This window comes from Temnothorax nylanderi, unplaced genomic scaffold (assembly GCF_030848795.1).
Source record: "Temnothorax nylanderi isolate EJ_2023f unplaced genomic scaffold, tnyl_v1.0 TNYL_tig0421_pilon, whole genome shotgun sequence".
Classification (NCBI taxonomy): domain Eukaryota; kingdom Metazoa; phylum Arthropoda; class Insecta; order Hymenoptera; family Formicidae; genus Temnothorax; species Temnothorax nylanderi.
The window spans coordinates 10,443-36,706 of NW_027249483.1; the positions used below are offsets into that span (position 1 = coordinate 10,443).

Genomic DNA, 26,264 nt, shown 5'->3' on the forward strand with positions numbered 1-26,264 from the left:
TCCACCGTGTAGTAAGCCAATATAAATGTGTATAAATTTAAACATGCGGTACTATGACTTCTTTTTTTTTATAGCGTATTATCATACTTAGGAGAAATAGAGTACGATATAATTGCGATTATTATTTATTGATCGATTTAGTATTTATTTTCTACGTTTCGGAAGGTAAACAGTAAATGTATCTTCTGTACTTGAAATTCCGCAGAGGAACACATATTGCATATCGTATGAAAATGTAAAACGTGAATGCGCGCGCGATATAGTAATACTATTGAACTACGCTTAGCTGGCGAGTCGCGAAGGGGAATGAGACGTCGTCGTTTTCACGTGCAGCCACGCATGGATTAGACTCCGAACTGAATTTGACGTCGTTTTTAACCGCAGCGGGGGACGTATGTATAAACTGCAGAATTTTTGTTTTAAGCAAATATTGTCGTCAGGTGACAGCTATATGTGCCCAAATAAGTAATATTTTTAATTTTTTGGTGTTTTGATATAAAATCGCGTTTGTTACCCTAGATTTTTGTGCGGACTTTAATTCTGTAAAAGATTTTTGCAATTCTATAAAGCCAATTAAAAGATCCATCGAAAAACGATAATGTCGGTAAATCATACGGCTGCAGGATCCCCTTAAGCAATCTATTTCTCTATACGTCCTTTATAACCTTGTATTTTTTTATTCTGCTTTTAATGCCCTTTTCTACATATTGTTATTGCTCAATATCTAATTTTATCTTTATAAAATTTCTCTGTAACAACTTTATTATTTCTGCGCATTCCTGGGCCAGTATCTGATTTTATTTTTTTTTAGATTTTACTATTTATCGACTTTATTATTTCTATACGTTTCTGGGCCCATAACCTGTTGAAATTTAAACGACAAACGCAGTGTACTATTTAAATTTAACGGTTTAATTATTCAATCGATATAAAATCAGTCTTACAGAGAACATTATATAATGTAACAGATATGACTCTACGTGTAAACGTTATTATCTCATAACTCATACAGTATTGTTATTTAATCAGTATTGAGCAACACAATAAATATTAGTAATAAACGCAAAGTTCTTACATATCTATATAATGGACTTATCTGAATTATCGGATTAACTCTATCGACCGCGTGGTGAGCTCACCGGAATCCACCGTAGAAAAGGGAAGATCATTCCGTTGCTATGTACGATATTCAGACGATCGGTTTTTTTTACGTACGCGTCTTTATAATATAATCCAAATGCAACTTCAACAAAATGCAACTTCAAGAACTAAATGAGATTTACCGACCAACATTATCAATATTATATAAAATATGATTTGTATATTGTTAATTTTATTTTAGCAACTTTGTATTCTACTTTAAAAATAATTTTAGAGATTTTATCACTTGGGATAATGCTTTCCGGGAAGCTTCCACGTCATTTCTTCCCGTTCCAATCTGCACGAGAAGAGGACAAGTATAAAGCTCTATTGCTTTCATGTAAAGACTCTCTGTAATTATATCCTTCGTATTAATTGTTACATCAACCTCTGACAGTACAGACGCCAATTCAGATATCTTTTCCGTTATGGATTCATTAGTAATGAATTCATTGCCAAAAAATTCGTTGGGACAAATAGATTCCAATTGTTCTAATATTTTATTGCGCTTATCCTCCTCCAAGGAATCTCTCCATTGAATATGATATTCAGCTATTTTAATACCTAAATTAGTCTTTCTTGCCGTTTTGGCGAGTGCGCGGTGACGTTCTTCCTCATTTTTATTCATTATCTCCGTGTCAATAGTTGTAATGGACGAGTTTGAAGAATCACTTTTCTCTTTATGGAAATCGTTTGAATTATTCATAAGACATTTTATTCTATCTACCATTCTTTTTGCAGCATCATGCTTTGCTTGCTTTCTTGTAGTTGCTATTCCATCTTCTTCAAAGCTAGATACTTTACATCGAATAGTAAAGATTCTGGCATGTGGTGGTCCAATATCCCGGATAAGAATATATTCTGGTTTTTGCAAAGGATTATCAGCACAAAGTTCCTAAAAAAAAAATTTTTAAAAATAAACCCAGAAATACGTGATTATAACACTAATTATATAAATTTAAGATAATTACCTGCAATTCACCTACAGCATTAAAAAAAGGTACATTTGCTGGTATCTTTGGTGGTGGTGGAGCGGAATGAAATGGTGACTTTGATGGAGACATTGTTGGTGTAGTAGCAGCTGGCAACTGTGGATAGTTTCTATGTGCAGCAATCTCTGTTAGCATAGCTTTAGCAGCTTCATGTTTCGCATCTTTCTTACAACGACCTGTACCAGTTGCACTGAGTCCGTCGCACGTAACACGATATGTAAAAGTATTCACATGACGACCTCCACCGTCATGTATCAATTCATAATCAGGTATCATACCCTGTTTCACCATCATCTCTTGGAGAATGGAAACTGGTGTTTTACTCATATTAATCGGATTATTCTCTAACTTTCAACAGTATATGTTGCAAAAGTTGCAGTTACTTATCCATGTGTATTTACTGCGCTGCTTCGTACAAAAGACTACTCTGAAAATAACAGTTACGTTTATAGTTTTTTCTGAATTTACAACTTGAGCACACATATATAGACAGAACACACAAATATATTAAATAACATAAAGAACATTTGTAGCATTGTAAATCTCATATAACTGTAGTTTGAATAACATAACGACTGCATATTTGTGTTTGTACAATTGTGTTATCGCTCACGACTCTTCACGAGCACGCTAGTTAATCGGCGATACGCGCTATAAGAGAGGGAGGCAGGGATGAGATGCGCGAGATACCCGCGTTTGAGAGAAATTATATACATGGCGCGATAGTGTAACAGAGGAATTCGCTGAACGCGACATTATAAAATGTAACAAACACGTTGCTCTGTGTAGTATATGTAAAAAAAACTTTTATATTAATAAAAACATCAATTTATAATAAAGTAAAATTATGAAATTAATAACCTAACCTAACTGGCTGTGTATATATATATATAAATGATCGACTGAAACCTTCCGTTTTTATCATTTCCTGCAACTGTCCTCAAGCTGTAGACATTCGATCGTGGTGAAATTAAATGAGAGAAGGTACCGCGGACAATTCGAACGTTCGTAGAAAGTACTTCGTCAATCGCAGTACGTAATAGTAATACAATTGTTTCTGAAATTATCGCAATATACTTTTGCGATAATCTCAGATTGTTCTTAGATTCTTTCTGTGCTGTTACGGTATTTCTATCCTACTATTTAACCTTTTCGACACGGAGCGACCGGGACGCGAACGGCTCTCCAGTGACCGAAACGCCGATCTGCCGATATACCAACTCGGCCGGAGAAAGCTATAGGCACTCGACGTTCAACGCCTTCAATTATTATATGTAATAAAACTTAATAACAAAAACATTTAAAAAATTTATCAACAGAAACATTTCAAGTTAACATTTCAAGTTGTTCGGCCGCAGTGAGCAACATGTGGACGGTGACTAAAGTCACTGCTTGGCCGCCGCAAGCGTTATATTAATGGACAGTGATTATAGACACTCTCCGTACCGAAAGGGTTAAATGTTTTGTCATTATACTTCTTGCGCTATCTTAAAAATAAAAATGCATACATTATACAACAGCCTCTGTCTTACATTCATAAACCTAAGAGTTTGCAGCATCAATTCTATCTTAGTATATTGCGAACATTGTAAAATGACTCTTATGGAACGGTTTTGTGCCACTTGCAGTCGATTCAGTTGCGTTTTATCCATGCCCACTAACATCGTTGCACAATATTCAAAATGAGAAACTGTGATTGACTTATACGCAATACATCCAGTGTACGCCGATATATCGTTCCCTATTCTATTCAGAAAACTTATTTTTCCCCTATTTTTTTTTAACATATAATCACAGTGAGAGAGAGAGAGAGAGAGAGAGAGAGAGAGAGAGAGAGAGAGAGAGTAGCAAATTAAAGTTAATATTACCATTATTATCAACAAAATTATATAAGTTTGATGACTAAGCATGAATAGCCCAAAACGGGCGAAGTTCTTTTCATTAATTATGTCAATGTAGTCATCTGACGTCATAATCCCATTTGGATAAAATTTCCTATTCTCATACGAAACATTCCCAGACCATAATATTTCCTCCAACATGCTTTACAGTTTTCTGAATATGACGATTTTGAAGCTCTTTTCCGTATTTTCTGCAGACTGTAATCCGTTTTATTTGTCTAAATAATTTGCTAACTGTCCATAGAATCTTTTTCTACAAGTTTAACGACATATTCGCATATTTAAAGATAAATTGCAAACGTATTTCCTTATTGCATAGCGATAATTAAAGGTCGTTTATATACGAGCCGATTAAATTTGCTTCACTGATAAGTCTACGACCTATGACATACAGTGCCGCATTTCGTCCGCATACGTGGGTCGTTTTCGTCCGGGCGAAAATCAAATGTAGTTGTAACTTTTGAAAACGGGTAGAGAGGGCGCCATTGCGCATCCGTAAAAAAAGTTATGCTCCCCGAGAACCCGCCTACCGAGTTTCAAGGCGCCAGTCCCCCTCCGGCCGTCACAGGAGACACGTAATTCTTGAAAAAACGAGGTTTGCGGCGAACACTTAAGCACTTCATTTCAAAATAATTGCATGCAATATTTTTTTTATGAAAGATACGCTTTTCCCCTTTAATTTCCTTTTTTTTTCATTTCGATATCTTTATTTGTCTTAAAGTTATGATTTTTTGAGTAAAACATGATTTTACCAGTTGTAGTTGTAGTTGCTCCACTTTTAAATAAAAATTATGTGAAAAAATTAAATTGCTAATAATTTTATAATTGATACTTCAAATTGAAGGTTTGAATTACCTCCATGAATTTTTTCAGATTTTTTGTAACACTTTAACACTTAAAAAAAACGTCAGGACGAAAACGACCCACGTATGCGGCGTAAAGGTGCCAAAAAAACGTATGTGGACGAAGGGTTAAAGTAAATTAAAGTAATAAATTTTAATTATAACCGTAATAACGGTCTAAATTTTACAGGTTAAAGTTTATGAAATATTCATATGATTTTCAGTCTCTGCCAATGAGGAATCATCAATTCCACTGTTTTTCCAATTATGGAGCAGGCGGGCAGTTTGTTAACAATATTACGAAGGACACGATCGAGTATAAAGGATACTTCAATTTAGCAACAAAAATTTATGCTATAGAACGGTGGCCATAATTTCCTCTTTATTCTTAAAACTATTTTCTTATGTATTTCTTATATGTAAACACACAGAAGTTCATGTAATGTAGGGAATGGTTGTTAAAGTACTTAAAAATTTAGCTGGAAGTAAGTAAAAAAATAATTATGTTTGTTCATGTAAATAATTTTAATTATGTACACACAAACTAGTTGCAAATATATCGAAACTTTTTGCAACATTATTATGCTCGAGTAACCTACATAATTATTTTGATGTTCCAATATTATTATTTTCATATGTATAGCTAACTATAAATTTTTACATATTTTAGTAAAACCTTTTTTTCTGTGTAGGGGAGACCGGGGCCTAACCGTCGCCGGGGTTGAACCGTCAAATCAAATATCTCGGAACCTGTATATTGTGCGAACTCGCTATTAACATTGTAAACGCTGCTTATGGTACCCATGTGACCAACGAAGTTTCGGCAGGTCACCTGCCGTGTTATGATTTTTACTAGGGCAAACGTGTTTTCGAAAGGTGAAAGTTACATTTTCTGCGCGTGGAAATTTTGTAATATCTGCAATAATATTTGCTCTCCAAATCTCAAGGTACGTGATTATAAAGAGTAATGCATGCTGAACACGAATCCAGTGTAGTTTTTTCATTATCGTTGATGTCTAATATTTCGTGGGCGATCAAACCTGAAACTTGTGTTTGGTGTTAATCCGTCAGTAAGCAGTCCGGGTGCATTTTCAAGGCATTCTCGGGCATTTCCAGGCTCACTGCATATGGAATATGGATGAGACGGGAATTACAACCGTTCAGACACCGAATAGAGTCATCGGACGTCGAGGAGTGAAACAAGTCGGGCGAGTGACTTCTGCGGAAAGAGGAACCCTCGTAACTATTTTTTAATAATGTTTCGCATAAAAATTTTGAATAAATGTTTATATTTTTCTCTTAAAATACAATTATTAAGATGTATCCTATCATTTTTCAGGATTAGATGTACGTATATGTATTGAAAATGCAGTGTGACGGTTAAACCCCGGCATTTTTGAGATTTCAATTTTTCCACCGTTGTCGTTTTTGCTCTATACCGGTTAAACAAAGCGACGTAGATAAAAATTTCCTATATCAATTTTGTAGCTAAAGGTTCACTCTTTACAGTGGTATACCACATTTAACTAAAATTATTTATTTTTTTGTTAAAAATCGGCACCGAAAAAAAACTGACGGTTAGGCCCCGGTCTCCCCTATATCTTTCTAAATTTTCGACGATGATGTCGTATCGAATTATAATATTTTATTAGTTTCTTGATAAATTTTTGGCATAATTAATAAAGTTTTAAAGTTCTTAATATTTGATAAATAATGTAACAATCATGTGCTAGAAGTAAATAAGGATTTGAAGACATAGAATCTTGGTACTTTTCCTAGAAACAAAAATACATTATGATTTAGTTACTTTAAGCAAATAAGTGATTTAAATTATTGTGAATATGATGAATATTTCAACAGGATAAGTAAAGTATCTTTAATATCTTTAATATTCCAAGAACTATTTTAACATATACTAATAATTCCAGTTATTTAATTGTCCGGTCAACATTCTCAAGAAACCGTACGGCTTTAATCACGCATAACGCAATTTTCTGATCTGCGCTTATTTCAATATAATTATATTTAAACGATTATCTCTGTAATAATAAAACGATAAAACAATATTGCTGGAAGCTGTTCTATTAACTTTCTGAATTTTTCTTTGACATTTTGATTAAATATTGTGGCGTCACTGTTGTCCCAAAGAGTTAGATAACATCCCAAGTAGCAAAGAAATATTTTTTAAACATTTTTAAAAACAAAATAAATTCTTTATTCTCGACTACTTGGCAAAAATATAATTATGTGCACTACGTTTCGGCTCTAGGTTTGAGCCCTTCTCAAGTGCGGTCTGAAATTTAGGAACATCGCGATGTATAAAACCATAAATAAATATAAAATAGTCATTAAAATAGAGAGCAATACCTAATTGTCAATTTGACTCGTCATATGTTAATCAAAGACGTCCTTGTGTTCATGGGAATGTTCCAGCATGGTCACAAAGCACAACTGCAGGAAAATTACTTATATAAAACCAATATGTGGAGAGAGAATGCGACGATCGATTCTTACGTGTCTTATATATCAGAAATCCATAATTATGCATATTCAGTTAGAGAATCTCCGATGTGCCGTGTCGTGCGAGTGAAAGTACTCAGGAGATTAAACGCTGACAAAGAGAGCAGAATCAAGGGGTCAGAAAGGTTGCCGCGAGGAATACTAAAATATATCGCCGTCATATGACGCCGTCATATTCTCTGTGTCTCTTTGAAGATTAATGGTGTTATTATGTTTCCTCACCCCTTCACAAACCAACTCCTTCGGGATGTTAGTGAATAAAGCCGTGACATCAAGCTATATGAGGATTTCGTCGGTATCGATGTTAGCATTCACAATCCTCCTCACAAAAGACCAACTATCTTTAATGTGAGATCGCGGTTTAGGAATCGATTTTTGTAAAATGTCATGTATATATATATATATACAGGGTGTCTCAGACCACCCGTATCACCCGATTTATTCGTAAACGCAACATTTAAAAAAAAATGTTTCAGACAAAAGTTGTATGGTTTCAAGGGGTACATAAGATGGTGTCATTGATTTGACCTTGGGTGGCATCGTTAAGGTCAGGTCAAGGACACCTTCAGTTTCTTAAATAAAACTCCCTATTTTTTATTGCATCTTCTTATAGCTTATGTCGAGGGCTTTCCAAAACACTATAATTAAGTATTTTTTCATTAAGTACTTTTCGAGTTATAAGGCTTGAAAGTTACAGTATTGTGACATAATATTTTGTTAAGTATTTATAATTCAAATTCCTTACTTTTTATTTTTGCAAACAATACGAATCAATTAATGTAAAGAAAACACAATTTTCTTAAAGAAAAACTTGTTGTGTAAGAGCGTAACGTTGTAACTCGCATTTTGATTGCGCCGATCAGTCGGACGAGAAGAACTGCGAAAAACCGAAGTGCAGAAAAAATGAATTTCAATGTCGCGATGGAACTTGTATACTGGATTTCAAAGCATGCAATGGCGTTTTCGATTGTGGCGATTATAGCGATGAGCAACTTAATTATTGCAAATCGCGCACATGCGCTCCAGACAGATTCATGTGCAACGAGGATAATTGCATTCCGAACAGTTTCGTATGCGACGGCCAGTCCGATTGCATGGACGCATTGGATGAAGCACACTGTAAAGCCACAATCGTCAATATCAGTTCAATATCAACGAAGCGATGTCAAGATGGGTATTTCCAATGCGCCAATGATAATTGCATATCTCTTTCGCTGAAGTGCGACGGTATCGACGATTGTCACGATGGCAGCGACGAGAGACATTGCTCAAGTAAACTAAATCATATGGTTAATTGCACCGCGAATGAATATCACTGTTTGAACACTAATTTATGTCTCCCGAAAAAAGTAAGATGCAACGGCGTAGATGAGTGTCCGGGACACGATGACGAGCACGATTGCAATCTTTGTTTCGAGGGATATTTTGCCTGCGACAATAAGAAGTGCATTCGGGAGCTTTGGGTATGCGACAAGGACGACGATTTCGGCGACAATTCAGATGAGAAGAATTGCGACGGCAATAAAAAGATGATCACCGAATCTGGCAAATGTGACGAATTCATATGTTCTGCCGGCACTTGTCTGCCATACAGCAAAGTATGCTACGGTATTCGAGATTCTGACACGAATCTGGCACAGTAGATAGCGCACTAATCTACAAAGCTGAAGAAATATGAAACACAAGCGCAGATATTAGAGTTCGCATTTTAAGAACGTCAGGTGCGCGTTCATCCGCGCAGCACTCGACAGTGGGAATCAAAGAAGGAGACGAAAGGCAGCAAACTGTGGCCCGACAGAACTACAGAATGCAGTAACTATTAGGACCATTATAAGATATGGAAAATATGAATAACTTACTGTGTGCTACGCGAACCGCGTTCAAACGTCTCTGATGGAATTCATAGCTATTCCCCGTCTGAAGAGCGATGTGTGCTCGTTGGCATCGCCAAATCAAGGGGCCACAGTTATTGTAATTGTGCTCTCGTTTAACGTAAAATTTCTAGATAAACTTGGTAGCTCCTTGATATTTATGCTACGACATAGTCACGCAGTTATATTCTATTTCACGAGAGAACATTAGTCGGATCGGACGAAAACTCGTCCGATCCGCGCAGGTTACGCCCAGAAAGCCCCCCTTTCACACCGCCGTACTGCTTGTGATATATGTATATATAGTAGGGCTCGCTATTATACGTTTAAACGGAAACACGTTTATACGTATAATTAGCATATCCGTTTATTGGAAACGTTTTTCCGAATACACGTGTTTTAAGTCTAGGGCCTGATAAACGTTTAAACGTTTAAACGTTTACACGTATATTTATAGCATATCCGTTTACTAAAAACGTTTTTCCGAATATTTTCACGTTTTTCTATAAACGTTTATTATCCCTTTCTTAAGTGTTTTATTTTTTAATGTACTTTATTAATAAAATATTTATTACAAATATAGTCAGAGTTGGGAAGTAATGTATTATTTGTAATATCGTTACCGTTACTTTCTTTCCGGTGACGTCGTCACATTTTTACAGTAACGGAAACGAATTCGTTACTTTCATCGTTACTTTAGTCATTTTTATTCAATAAATCAGAAGTAATTAGATTTGTTCGCGCTGCTTGCACTTCTTGGACTTGGAACAAAACGAATACGCATTCGGATGCTGGTATAAAAGCAAGAATGAATCACAATTAGTGATTGTTTTTAGATTATTGTTATTACATATTGTTGTTAATATGACGCACTGTTAAACAAAAACGGTATAAAAAAGTATTCTTTTGTTCAGATTTGGATGCAATTTTGACTTAAAATGAAATAAAGCATATAAATAATAGTTAATTTTGTAAAACACTCTCTTCTACTCATAAATGAATGTACTTACTAAATATACGAGTAAATGAGTTTTTGTTTAAATAATAGCGAGTCCTAATTTTGACGCGGGGGAGGGGGGAGCAAATAGGGGCAGACAAAAGCACGAGGGAACGACACAGTTCGACAAGTTTTTGTCACGCGTGCTCGCATCATCGACGACATCCGCGAGTGAGAGCGAGCGCATGCACGCACGTTCGTACGTACGCATGCACGCACGCACGAAATAACAATGTATAATTTTCTCAGTGATGATTACTAAACGTTTAAACGTAAACGTTTTTCTGGAAGAAAATGTAAACGGATAAACGTTTCACGTTTAAACGTTTATTCGAAAAACGGAATAAAATCAGAGCCCTAATATATAGCTTACCAGTGCCAGGGCGAGCGAGTGATATTAAGCCCCTTCCTAAAACATCACCAGAAATTATATATTAATACGTCGTCTTTTTTCAAGAAAAACAGACAAGGCCAGGTTAATAATAATGAATAAAAATGGTCTAGTTTACACTAATTATTTGATACGCATATATTAAATAGTAAATAACTAGTTTACTAGTACATTAGTTTAATCATTACCTGATCAGCTTAAATACACTATTTGATACGCGTATCAAACAATCGATCTAGACTAGCACAATAGCCCCGGGACCGAGCGTGTCATATTTACGTATACGGCACTCAGAACCTCTCCCCACTTTGTCGCTCTACCCACGCGTCTATGCGCGGAAGACTAATGTTCTCTCGTGGAATAGAGTTTTGGGCTACGGTCAACGTGACGCTACAAATGCTTTGGAGCGTTCTTCTTCTCTTTCTTTCTTCATTGAAAGAAAAGAGAAGAGGAATGCTTCGAAGCATTTGTAGCGTCACGTTGACCGTAGCCATAGTCGACCTTTCTGTGTACTTGGCATTGCTTTTACATACAATTAAAATTAGTATATGCATGAGATGTCAAAGTTTAGCGGATGCTGTTTATATTTGTAAATGCGTAAATGCGTAAATGCGTGACAACATTACGCAAAGTAGATATGAAAATGTGACTAAATCAATGCACATTTGTCCATTATGTATAAAGTATATGTGTCTAAATAAGTTTTGATTTTTTATTATTACACTATACATTACTATACAGGATGTCCCATGACTCAAGATCCATGCATTAAAGGTGTCATTTAGCGTTGAAATTGTTTAATAAACATATGTCCGTAAATGCTTTCTAACAAAGCTACATATAATATAAAAAATAATTTTACTTAAAAAAATCTGAACAAGGATATTCCAGTGTGTTAAGTCAGTACACGATGGCATGCGCAGAATACAATGCAAAATAATTATAATATAAAAATAGGAGAAGTCAGGGCCATCCAGGTCAAACGCAGATCATCGTGCGTAACATCAGTAAACTGATTTATTCATCCTCTTAATACATTAATCCGTACGTTTTGACCTGGATGGCCCTAACTTCTCCTATTTTTATATTATAATTATTTTGCATTGTCCAGACGAAGAGAAGTGAAGTCACACACTCACCAGTTCAGAGAACACGAGAATAAAAATCATATATAGTAATTTCGTATATTTGAATTAGTTTTGAAGTTTAGTTTATTCTATTTTGGCTATAACTCATGAGTTAATATATTCAACATTGGCGAAAAGAATCTAAATAAAATCAAAATTAAGACAAATACCGGTAAACCTGGCGTTAAGGGGACCCACCTCCGATGACCTTGAATTTGACATATATTGTCAAGGACACCCTCCCGAGTAACATGCAAGTGATTTTAGTCGGGGGTCGCTCTTTATTAAAAAGTTATAAACAAAAAAAGTTTGAAAAATATAGCAGCTATTTGGAAGGTATAAATGACTAATAAATATGTCGAAATAATTCACGTATACACTTTCCACGCGAACCTAGGTTCACCCCACCCCCCCTGCTTTCGGGGGAGGTGCGGTAGTCCCTCCCTCACTTATGTGTGTACTGTTTATGCACACACAAAATTAGTATAAATATCGCCAAAACGCGGTGGGAGGAAATATGACCGATCTGGAAATAATGAATAAAAATGTTTCTTTACTTAAACAGCAAGAGAAAATTGCTTTCTTTCTACTTTTACTTACCACTTGATTCCCGATTACTACCGTCCATACGTTTATGGACCAACAATATTGAAATCAGCCTTCACGGACGACGTGCGGGTTTTCATGCGACCAATACACAAAATTTCGGGGATTAAATATGCCGTTTGGTGTAAACGTCGCTTCGTCGGTCCACAGAATGATATCCGGAAAAGATAAATTCCGTCGACATTGCGCGAGGAATCCTATACGTATGTTTTTCTCGACAGTTTTTAATTATTGTACACTCAAATTATCGCGAATATAAAAAGTTGATAATGACAATACTTTCACAAAAATATATCCGTGGTATTCTAGATCTCGCGGTAAAAGCTGTTGCACCCGCTATGGTAGTGGTACGGATGCAATTGATTCTCTCGTAAAATGCGATGCACCTCGTATCGAGAGAGATGAAATTCGCATGCTGCACGACGCGCGCGGTCCTGTTATTTTCATAAAATGCGTCGAGTATTCTCTCTTCGTCTTGAACACGACGACGCACTGGTATACTTCTTGTATTATGCACAAGACACCCTGTCTCATGCAATTTTTGCACAACACGAAAAATAGTACAATGTGTTGGATGTACACGCCCGGGAAATCGTTCCGCATATATATATCCGAGCCGCGGCACGCGTATTTTCACCTGCTAGCCCGTAGGCCACTATCATATCGGTACACTGAGAGAAATAATTCTTTTTTTCAAAAAAAATTTTGTTGATTTAATAAAACCGGAAGATTGTATGTTGCCAAGCAGATGATTTGATTGGCTTAACAAAATATTTGTACAAAATATTTTGTTCTTTTGGTTCTTTTGACTATTTTATTTGTTGACTATATTGATTTGTTCTTTTTAACTAAATATTTTATACTATCAATTATACATAATATAACATTAACTAAATATTTCTTTGAATAAATTTACTATTTTTAAAAACGTTAATGTTCTTGGTTCAACAAAATTATTTTATTGAGTTAACAAAATTGATCATTAACTTTAAAAAAATAATTTTGTATGATACCATTTTCAAAATTCAATTATTTCATTTTGTTCAAATAATAGACGTGTACTTAATTCAATAAAATAAATAATTGGATCAATAAATTGAAAAATCAGCAAAATTGTTTTGTTGATTCTACAATATTTTTCCCTCAGTGTATATTCCTCCGAAGTAAATCGCATTATCGCTGTCTATTACTATGCGAAGGTTTATACGCGACTGTACAAGAAGTTATCGTGTAGGCGAATCTAGGCAGACACAATTGACTTTTGGCGACTGTAGACAAAAGAAAAACATACGCGGGAATTTTTTAACAAAACTTGTAGCTCTTGTTGAGACAAACCTAATAATATGTTTTAATTTAGGATTTTCTTGATTTTTTCATGAGTCACACAATTTCTTTAATTTTGAAGTATTAATGTTTCATGTCGGGAGGTACTTATGATGTGAGATCTCCCTATATTTCGTTTAGCGAGAGATTGACCACAGTCTGTGCATAAGCAGGCAAAAGATCGTGGCGCGCTACTAACAATAAGTGCTATATACGTAAATACGGAACTGGTTAAAGTTTGGAACGTTCTTGAAGCGATTTTTTAAAAATAATTTGTCCTATTCCTCCTTTGGCACAGAGGAATTTCTATATAAGTGTCACACACGAAATACATAAGAGACCTATTCCATATATTCTGCGGAAAACACTCTTATACTCAAAAAACCTACTCCCAGATTATTTAAAACAAAACTTATTTTAATTCTATCTTTCTATTATATTATATGAGCTAGTATTATGTAAATTATGTGACTAAATTTTGAGGATGACACTTAGAAGTCTCTGTGCCAAAGAATAAATAAAACAAATTATTTTTAAAAAATTGCTCCAGGAAATGTTCCAAATTTCATCCACTTATTTAAAAATAGAAAAAGTAAGCTTTATGTGTGTGTCAATATTATTCATTAGAGAAAATAAATATTCCCCAGATTTTGTTTTTTCGCTCATAACTATATTATTAAGAAAATATTTGATAGTATCCCACGACTCAATTAAGTGTCTGTCGACAAGTGAGTAATATAAAACCACGAAAATCAAGCGATGCGGTAGTGTCGCGACGCCAAGTACATAAAAAGAGAGTTAGCAGACGACGCTACCAAGTAGCTTATCCGGAGTTTTCGGGCCGATCGATTTTCCGAATAAAATATCTCAAGAAAGAAAACTGCGATCCAAAATCTGAGGATAGTTTTCTAATATAACGTTGATACGAGCTTTCGATTGCGACCAGTTTGATTAAGATTGGTGCAGTCAATACTGAGATCTCGAAATCTCACATGTCAAAAAGTGAATTTTTTCGGCGACATCTCAGCAAAAAGTTCAGATTTCAGTCACATGAACACATACACAAAGCCAGTTCGTCTTTCAAAATTAGTTCATACCGCTCTGGTCAATGCAACTGCATTCACACGCTCACATTCCTTGACGCTGATCTCGCTTATACGCAGATCGAATCTCGAAATTATCATAAGAGTGAAATTGATATTTAATGATGTTGGTTAGTTATCCCGCTTGAGTGTCAACGGCTTGTCAATGCGTGTCAAAAGGTTAAATTTGTTTCGCGTCTAACAGTGCGAGGTTACGGAAAGAGTTTCAAGAGAGAATTTTTCAAGAGAGAGAGAGAGAGAGAGAGAGAGAGAGAACGGAAAGAGATACAAAAAGAAATATATATTCCGAAATATTTTAACATATATTATACTTATGTATACATGTATGCATTATGTAAATATGCATGTATGTATGTATATTTGGTTTCGATTACAGATTAGATACTTTTTCCTTAATATTAAAGAAGACAAATAAGAGAGAAAGAGGAAAGAGAGAGGAAGAGGAAAGAAAGAAAAAAAAAGACCTCCAGAGCGAGCGAGAGAGAGAGGGAGAGAGAGAGAGAGAGAGAGAGAGAGAGAGAGAGAGAGAGAGAGAGAGAGAGAGAGAGAGAGAGAGAGAGAGAGAGAGAGAGAGAGAGAGAGAGAGAGAGAGAGAGAGAGAGAGAGAGAGAGAGAGAGAGAGAGAGAGAGAGAAGGAACAAAGAAAGAGAGGTACCTATGTATTTCAAAAATATTTTAATATATAGTATCATGTAATATGCGGGCCATTGTTCGTGGGCAGGTAGAACGGGTAAAACTGGATCGAAAAGTTGTTCATTATTTTGTAAGTTTCTTAATAATTAATGAGAAATTACTTAACACAGATACGCGAATCAGGATGCGTCCGTACGATTTGACGAATAGGAGCAGCCCAACGTTCACGTTGTTACTCATGTGGAGAAATATTAAGAGGAGCGCTTTATAAATAACAGCGGCTACGCACGAATGTCGCTCATGTATAGTCGTTGTTATTCACACCTTCCAATGCCTCGCCACGCATCTAACAAAACGTAAACGTATCTGTACTAATTAATTTCTTATTAATTATTACTAATAATAATTTGAATTTACAATAATCGATTCTTATTATTCTACGTATAAGGGGCTGCGCACAATAAAAGGAATAAGGAACAGGGAACGGGGAATAGGGAACAGTTCATTATTAATATATTAATTATAAAATTCATTAACTTACCCTACTATCGGGGCAAGTTGGCTACAATGCAGCATGTTCACTTATTACAAAGAAACTATACAGTATACAGGAGCGTTCCTGGCATGAAAATGTAGAGAAAGGTTCTCTCTATCATATTAGTAATGTTTAATCATGATAATTAGTTGTATGAAAACTCAAATGCCGAAATTGTGAAAACGGTGCCAACGAACCCCGGTCTCCCCTACTAATACAATATCGCGTTGAAGTATGATACATTACTATATTTTTCAGAAATTAAATTGCCGTCAATGAAGAAAGGACTAATCACTCTATCACTAAAAAGTCCAGCCCATACAATTTTTCCGGATGTTGCGAATGAGATTCAACCATTTAATGAGGATTTTCGTCCAAAATCCGTAATTATGACGATTGACATTACCATTCAGCTGAAATGTCGCTTAACATCCAAAAAACTTGTTTTTATCGCAAATTAAGGATTTATGTCAATTCTTTGCATGATATTCTCACACAATTCCACACGACGAGGTGGACACAAAGAGGTGTAAATCCGACCGTGCAACCTCCACACAGTACATTTGCTAATGCCGGCGGTACTGTAACTTTCAAGCTTCATAATTCGAAAAGTACTTACCAAAAAAACACTTTTTTATAGTATTTTGAAAAGCTCTCGAAGTAAGCTACATGAATATGCAAGGAAAAAATGGGAATTTTTACTTAAAATTTCAAGGTAATCTTTACGTGATCTTGAAAACTCTATTCGAAGCTATATTCATATACTACCCATACAGCACACTTGTCCAAAAGCGAAACATAAGACGTCTAAGGCCGGTATTCATAGTCGGTTCTTATATTTAAGACCATCTTAAGTACAATCTTAAGATGTCATTAACCATTAACCAATCACAAAGCCGTATTAGCATCTTAAGGACGTTCTCTCAAAAATCACTTTTCTTAGAATGTCCTTGAAATTTACACCATACGTCAATTTAAAGGTCCTCTATACGTGGCTGAAAGTGCAACATTCGTTGCGGGGTTAAATTTTGAGATATTCGACCTCAAAGTTTCAATATTTAACATAGGATCCATATGAGTGGTCTCTACAAAACGGACATTTTGTTTGATTGTGAAAAAAGTTTTCTTAGGATGTTTTTTAAAAACTAATATATGATGCATTAATATATAAGAAATATTATACAACTTCGAACATTAGGGCATGCGGTACTCGTTTTCGAAAAATAACTGTGCAAAGTCTGCAATTTCTCGCTCGCATATGACGCGAGTCAACACGACGGCGACAACGACGGCAACACTGCGCATGCTCTCTCCGACGTAAGCTAGTGTCGCGTATACAGATAGAGCGTCGCTATGTGTGCGCGTACAACCATAGCAAAAAGTTTCCCTCTCCAGAGAGGCACTGCGTACAGCAGTCTCTCTCGCCCGGCGCGCGGAACTTTTGAGAGGGATTATAACAAGAGAACGTCCTTAAGATATTACTTAAAACGGTCTTGAAATAAGATCTGATTATGAATACCGGCCTATAAGACGTCTTGGGCTAGTGAACCAAGCCATTTGTTATTTCTAAGAGTGCGTTCCACTTCGCGCTCGCAACACTCTTAGAATGATTTCATCCTTATTGTTTATCAAATGTTAAACAAAAAAAGAATGATGCTTACGAGCGAGTGTCAAGTAGAACGCACCCTTTAAATATATATTTTTTTGCCTAAATTATTATCAATAATATAGTGTCAAACGTTATGACCTGTAATGGGGTCACCTTTAGTGCTCAGACAAAGAACAGACGATAAATCGAAACATAAATCATTAATAATTATACAAATACGAACTTAATTTGGAATATACATATCCAACATTTACAATTTTTTTATCAATATGATAAAAGTTATTTCCTTTTACTGAACCACTAATTGAATCTCGAGAAGTAAAGTTTGGATTGGAACTATGTCCTTATTCCCTAAAACTGCCATGTCAAATTATTGTATCGTAATTTTTCAAAAAATTGAAAACCAAAATAGCCAATTCCGCACAGAAATGAATTTCGTGCGTATATCTCATGAATATTTTTGGGTAAAAAAGAACATTATTTATAGGTAAAAAAAAAACTTCTCTCTAAGAACATCCACAAGGTACACATACGAAATTCCACTTCGATCCGCAAGTGGTCGTTTTTGTTTCCAGTTTCTTGAAAAATTACAATACAATTTGTCAGTCTTAAAGATTGAAACCACAGTTCCAAACTCTACTTCTCGAGACTCAATTAGCGATTCGCTAAAACAAAATTGCCTTTATCACATCGATAAGGAAATTGTTAGCGTCACACACATATCCCAAATTGCATTCTTATATAATTAACTTATACAATTAATAACTTATATAATTAATAGCGATTTATGTTTTAAATTATCGTTTGCTCCTTGTCCACGCACTGAAGCTGACCTCATTACAACTCGAAACGTTTGACATTACATTATTGATATTTATTTAGATGACAATATATATTTAGCAATAACACCTCGTTTGGTTTATTAACCCAAATTATTCCCGGTGTTTTTAATTTACTTTGAACCTTAAATAATTTAATTGTTAAATATTTATTCTTCTTCAAATGGTATATAATTAAATAATATTAATATAAGTTAATATAAATAGTATATAATTAAATAATTAAATAATATGTAAATAAATAATAATAAATAAGTATGTCGAGGAGTGATTTGCGCATATGCATCGCATAGATGCAGCTGTGCGCCGCCTATTTCCTAAATAATTAGAAAATAACAATTTCCCAATAATTGCGGGATGATTATAGAAAATATATGGGAGGCTTATCAAGAGATGTATCGTACGAAGAAGATTATGCAGATATATCTTCTCCGTAATACAAACTAACCTATGCGTGTTAAAAATTTAAAAGATCGAAAATAGCGCAGTGTAACTGGGTATAGCTAGACTAGGTGGAAACGTGCGATTTTATTTTAATATATTTATACAATAACATACATTTATATCATATATATATCACTTCTCGTACATGGAAAAGAAACGTTCACATTCATCGTTTTAACGTTTTTTGATAAACACAAAATTGAAATTGTTATATATAGTACAGCCGAATTTATAGGAACTCAAAGCCACAAAAAGGCATGCAAACTTCAATTTCGATTATAATTTCATTATACAAATAGAATGAAAGCTGGTAATAATATTACATATTTTCCGAAGGTTACAGTTAACCGACGTTGGTAAAACTGGCCTCTAAAGTAGTAATTTAATATAGAGCTAATTAACTATTATAATTAACTCAAAAATTTTAAAAATAAATCGATAAAATTATAGTAATTGTAGTATAATCATTCTTTGACTTGATTAAACGCGACTACTTTTTTATATTTTTTCGGATTATAAAATTTCTTTATATGACTTACAATTGGAGGTGTAAAAGCCATAGTGGTGTAAGTTAAATTTTTTTAAGATATTGACTCGAGTGCATAGATGCAATCTATACAATATATAAATTACATCTATAAACACGAGTCAATATTTTTAAAAATTTGACTTACACCACTATGGTTTTTACCCCTCCAATTAGAACTTGCGTGGAATACAGTTGCAAAAAATAGACTAAAATACTATAAAACTTATAGTATAAATTAGACATACGTAGTATCTTCAAAATTGTTTTTATTTTAAGTTTATCTTACAATACTAATACTTGGTTAATTAAATTGATTTCATATCTACTCTTTTAAACAGTTAATTTTTTATTTAATAATGTTTATACTTTTAAATGTTATTTATGTACTTAGTGTACGTTTATATATATATATATATACAAATATAAAATAAGATGTTTTTATAATTATATTTAAAAATTATTTTTAGAGAAACAGCTCTCTAATCTATAATGACATATTAGTTCCTATTATTCACAAAGTGGATATAGCCCAATCAGTTGCACGTACAGTAGCAGATCAATGCTTTGATAATCTGATGAGCAATTCCCCAGACTCATGGTCCCATTGTTTGTGGTTGAAAGAGGGAATTCTTACGCTATATGTAGTAAATGCCCTCAACAAGGTAAATTTCTTAATTATTTCGTACTGTTTTACTTACATAATTGTTTTTATTCTTACTGCTTAATATTATACCCACGTAAAGCTTAATACCCTGAAACAAGTGGTGATAATGACATCAAAGTGACGTTGATGAAGTGGTGTTAATATAATTTTTAAATGATGAATAAAGTTATAAAAATGTCATCATGATGTCATTATGAGTTTTATGTTCTGCCTGAAACTTTAATATCCCGAGAATTACGCGATCATTTTTAATCATTTTAGTCTGAAATTTGACAGATTCCAGGGGCCTTTAAATCTACATATGTTAAAATTAATCTTTATTTATCCTTTCCTAAAAGGTAAACTGGGGATAACTTGAAAATTTGTAATGGTAACCTATGTAGAACCAATTACTTTTCTAATCTACATGTAGATAACATATGTCTATATAAAACATTTTTCCTTAAAACAAATCCTTCAAATGTTACAAACATTTTTATATGCTTATTTAAAATTAGAACGCTCATTATTCAGTCTCTTCAAAATGTTAAAACGTTAAAAGTATATAAAGAATTACTTTGGCAAACATTGTTATTCGCATTTATAACAATATACAGGGTGACACCGAAATAGGTAGTCGAACTTTAATACCGTATTCTACTCTTCCGAAGGATGAAAAAGGATCATATAAACATAGGTCCGGAAATTCTTTCTTTCCGAGCGCATGCCGTAGTAAATCAGTCTAAATCTAAACGTTTCATAGTTAAGACAGTGTTATCAGGATGGCTTATTCTAATATCAAGTGGACAGACATTCACTTCACGCGTATGGACGAGCTAACGGGAAAACCGCAGAAGCTCTGCGTCTCTATCGGCAGACCTTTCCTCAGAGACAATGTCCTGCTAAAAGTACATTTACTTCGGTGCATCGTTGGCTTACAATTAGAGAAACTGGATCTTTCGCGCCTACTACAATTAATCGAGGACGAAACAGATATGGTCGAACACCTGGAGTTGAAGACCAGGTACTTAGACACGTCGAAAAAAATCTAGAACTAAGCACGAGACAGATTGCATTACAAATGCAAAATGTTTTTCGCAAAACTGTACGAAAAGTTTTACGAGAAAATCTGTTATACCCTTATCACGTACAGCGAATACAAGAACTTCTGCCAGCGGATTATCAATCACGAGTAATCTTTGTCAGTGGTATCTGCAACAGCGCATTAAAGCCGTAATCACACTACGGGTTGTGGGCTCGGTTGCTGTTGGCGTTACGGTTAACAGTTGCAGATTGATCAAATAATAACAATTACACCAATCGGTGGATTGACAGAGGAGGACCAATTGCCTGGCCTGCACGCTCCCCTGACTTAACTCCTTTGGATTTTCATTTGTGGGGACATCTTAAAAGTTTAATTTATGATAATAATACTATTGATAGCCTGGAAACACTCAAAAACCGGATTATTGCCACATGTGACAAAATTCGGAATACACCAGGAATTTTTTAACGTCTTCGACAGTCTCTGAAACGTCGATGCGAAGCATGTATTGTTGCAGAAGGAAATCATTTTTAGCAATTTCTTTAAGTAAGCTTCAAACATTCCTACAATACTCCATCATAAACAAAAAGTGTATTCATATCTCGGAAAGGAAGAATTTCCGGACCTATGTTTATATGACATTTCTTTTTATCCTTGGAAAGAGATATGGTATACCAAAGTTCGACCACATATTTCGTGACCGGAGTGAATTTTTGATAATCAATACCCTTCGTAGGCTATTTTCAAAAATTCACTCCGGTCATAATTTTCACGATAAGCATATAAAAATATAAATTATTGGATTCGTCTTTTCAAACCCTATCGATTTGTGTTATTCTTGTATAGGTTTCTATTTGAAAAGTTTGACCCCCCCCCCCTTCCTTTTTCGAAATCCAGTACGGAAGTGTACGGTTCTATCGCATGGAAAAATCATCTCGAAGTAATGCCATTGAAGTGCTTTTTTGGATTTTTTTAGCTTTAGTAGTTTCCGAGATATCGGCCTGGACAGATTAAATCGAATGCCTTGTATATTATATCATTAAAAAAAAATTACAATTTTTTTCGAAAAAGATTCGAAAATTTTGTGATTACGATAATATTGTAGAAAGAAATCAAATATAAGTATCTAAAAAAGACATTTTAAAACTTAAAGCTTATATTTACATTTGTGGGATATAAAATGCAAGTATCTTCTCTGATTGACTATCCATCCATCAATCAATCCTACCCAAATTTTCATTTTTAGATTTATCCAGATTTCCGGATATTGGATCTATTCGTAGTTCAGATCCGACATGAATCTCTCCGTTTGGACATTCCTTCCATTATGGAGCCTCTTATGTCGGAAGCCAACACTACCGTATGTGAGCCTGAGAACTTTGCAAGTGTAATTAGACAATTGTCTATAAATTTTTCAACTAACATTTAAAAAAATGAAAAGAGTATAGTAGTTTTAAACAAAGACCGTGGCCGGTTTTCATATGGCGGGATGCCCCCAGCGATATCGGGCTGATTTTCACACATGAATTACCTCATGACTCAACACTAAATTACCATTCATACCAGCTTCTAGAACAACGCCAACGTGCTTCTGGAGTTATAACGTTAAAAAATCAAAAAGTTTTTTTTTCTCTGGAACGGAAAAAGCTAGGACCTTGCAAAAAAATATGGGTAGTAGGAGGGTTCAAACAAGTATAGTTTAATTTAATTCCGACATCTATAGGGTGTCCAAAAAAATATTTCAATTTTCAAAACGTGATTTTTTTTAACACTCTGTAGAGATACCATCATCATATTTTACATCCAACATCACTACTCATGTATAATATATATTTTACTCGAGATAATCGTGGCGGTACAACATGATTAAAAACATAAAAGAAAATCAAAAATATCCTTTTTTGAAGAAAGTGAATGCCACTTACAATTTTAAAAGTATTGTAAAATCAAAATTAAATCAAAAAATAAAAAAATTAAATAAAAAAGAAAAATCAAAGGACTAACTCATTGTAACTCAAGTGTAAAAGAAGGGATATTTTTTATTTTTTGTGTTTTTTATGTGTAATTTAATGTTAAGTCATAAGATTATGTGTGAAAATCAGCCCGATATCGCTGAGGGCATCCCGCCATATAAAAACCGGCCACGGTTTTTGTCTCTACACTCTTAAAAACTAATTTTGCTATACAAATTTTAAAAAATGTATATATTCTTATAATTTGAACTTTTGTAATTTATTTTACCTAAGAATTTAGCTATTTTCTCGAATTTATGGACTCCGCTATATAAAAAATTTATTTAAAATATATTTAATCCAACATTTTTTACAACATGTATCATCATAGCACCTGTTATATTACGTATGTTGCAACATGCATTGGGTAATGATGTTTTTTGGAACGGTATCGACCTATTTCTTTATATTCGAGAACATAAACAGTAAGTAACGTAATAATTATTTCTTATAGACATACTTTTATATAGGTGTTATATTGGAAATTTCATAAATATGTTCTTTTATTTTATCCTATTATATTATTCTATTCCTTTCTTTATTTCAAAATCTTTCGTTATTATTTTATTTATTATTCATTAGTAACATTCTTCTTTTTTTTTCTTCCTTCGAATTCAAGTGGTTGGGTGATAGTCAATTTTTTATCGTTTCTGCTTCTATCTTGAGTTGCTTTCACAGAAATTTCTTAGTCTATTTTGCCACTATTTTTTCATAAATATGTTCAAATTTCTTTTTATATATTGCAATACATTATTATTTTTCTTTTTATTTTTATCTCTACTTTTGTAAATATTCTGTTTATTATTTTCAATTTCATGCATTATTTCATGCGTAATTTTATGCCTTAATTCTTCGATCTATTTAGGGGAGACCGGGGCAAACTCGACACCGGGTCAAACTAGACACTAGGCTTTTTGCCAATTTAAATATATCGTAGAAACTTGCCTTTCCTATATACTGTAAATGCGTCTTTATGTGCCAGTATTATCAACGGAATTTGGTAACATTCTGAGTTATAGTGTAATTTTTAACGCGACATAAGCGTTTTTGATAGTAAAAAGTAATTTTTCTGATCTCTCGTAAATGTCTACTCTTTCATCGAGCTTTACTCTTGCGAATCTACCGGTAAGTGATTTTGATGGGAAATTCGATGCTTTATACGAATCCGATAATAGTTTTTGCATATTTTCAAAATTTTTATATTTTTGGAGTAACAAAAGTAAAAAACGACGTTCGGGGCAAAGTCGACACGCTGTTTTATTGGCTCCCAATAATAAACTATGTTTGTGATGCAGCTATATGGCCCATGACAAATGTGTGCGCACGTGTAATCGCGAATTTACTTGCATAAATTGTTTTTCAGACATGAGTTTAGATGAAAATAATTGAATGTTCAACAATTTTTGTTCTCATTATTTCCAATAATTGTTTTACTTAATTCCAAATTTTTGTACTTTCTAAATACACGATAAACAAATGTATATTTAGTTTCAGACAATAAAAAATAAGTTCCAGATCAAATTGTGTCGATCAGGCAAAGTGTCGAGTTTACCACGGCATTTTTCAATTTGAAAATTTGTCTTCGCGTCACTTTTCCTTTCCTAGGGGCAAAACTAAGTGACGTACAGCAAAATTTCCTTAAACAATTTTGTACCTGAAGGAACGCTTGAAAATTTTAATTAATTATTGAAAATTGCCTTTGAAAAAATTGTGTCGAGTTTGCCCCGGTCTCCCCTACTTGTTTCCGATATTATATAATCTATATTTTCTTCTTAGCTATTGTTATGTAATAAAGTTTGTCTCTCTTGTTGTCTTACTTCCTTTTTTATTTTCCTTTTGTTTCTCACTTTCTTATATCCACTTTTCCAATAATGTTTTTCGGTTTTTTTATCTAGTGTGTTATTTACATTTTTATTTATATATTATTTTATCTTATGATTATATGATGGGTATTGTCCATCTTTTTAGCTCGTCAAATTTGGATGATTTTTGGACCGCCATGCAAATTGCTTCAAATAATTCAAATAATATATATAAACTTGATGTAAAAAATATGATGAGTTCTTGGATAACACTAAAGCATTATCCTATATTACACGTGGAACAGCAATATAATAGTTTACGAGTAGTGAAAACCAATAAAAATGCACTGGATCATATGGTGGCAATACCTGTAACATTTACTACACAAGATAATCCCAACTTCATTAACACGAGTTCTTATACGGTTTTAAATGATATAGTTACTCCATTATGGATAAATACTGATGACATTTATCTTCCTACGAATTCAAGTGGTTGGGTGATAGTCAATATACAACAAGCAGGTAAATATATTTATTAAATTTACTTTCTTAATTCTTTTCCGTGTTATTTTCTTGTATGAACAAATTTAGCTTAAAGTTATTAAAGCACTATTTTTTACATTATCTCTGAAGATAATGATAGTAACCTAGTGTTTCAGTTAATGTAACTTACAATATATGCATTTCTAATTAAAATACGAGCAAATTCTTGTAATATTATATTTACTTTGAACATTACTGATATCTGTAAACTTTTTTTATTAAATTGCGTTATATGTAATTAATAACCAAAACTTATTTAATGTTCATTGTTTCACAAATTCATAGGTTATTATCGTGTCAATTACGATGCTATATATTGAGATCGTATTATTCATTATTTAAATACTGACGAATATACAAAAATACATGTGCTTAATCGTGCTCAACTTATCGATGATGCATTTTATTTTCTGATGAATCGTCAACTTCCCTTGTCCACTTTTTTGGAATTAATGAAATATCTAGAACGAGAGACAGACTTTATAGCATGGTATCCTATGTTCAAAGCTTTTGAATATATGTCTGGTTTCTTTCTATTCGAAGAAAGTGCATACCTAAAGGTACATAATAATTAATAACAAATATAAAAACATTGTAAAAATAAATTTTTACTCATTACACTATATTTCTATGTGTTACAAATAAAAACCAATTTTATGTATATCCACATATAATTTACATAAAATTTCTCAAAGAATGAAATATAAGTAAATAACTAGAAAAATTTAATTATACACTGTTTTTATCTCCGCTTTAAGAAAATATAAATGTGAAAAAAATGTTTATTTGAACAATAGGCATTGTTTATATTTCT

General features: G+C 33.7%; 1 protein-coding gene across 2 annotated transcripts in view; it reads right to left on the minus strand.

The window, feature by feature from the left end:
- Positions 1-641: 641 nt before the first annotated feature.
- Positions 642-26,264, minus strand: part of LOC139782528 (RISC-loading complex subunit TARBP2-like) — a 33,552-nt gene continuing 7,929 nt past the window's right edge. For both annotated transcript variants that reach the window (XM_071721555.1, XM_071721554.1), the window contains exons 4-5: positions 2,112-2,559; positions 642-2,035 (exon numbers count right to left, since the gene is read on the minus strand). In XM_071721555.1, coding sequence (XP_071577656.1) covers positions 1,355-2,035; positions 2,112-2,459 — 1,029 coding nt within the window. In that variant the 5' untranslated portion in view covers positions 2,460-2,559 and the 3' untranslated portion in view covers positions 642-1,354. The remainder of the gene's footprint in view (positions 2,036-2,111; positions 2,560-26,264) is intronic.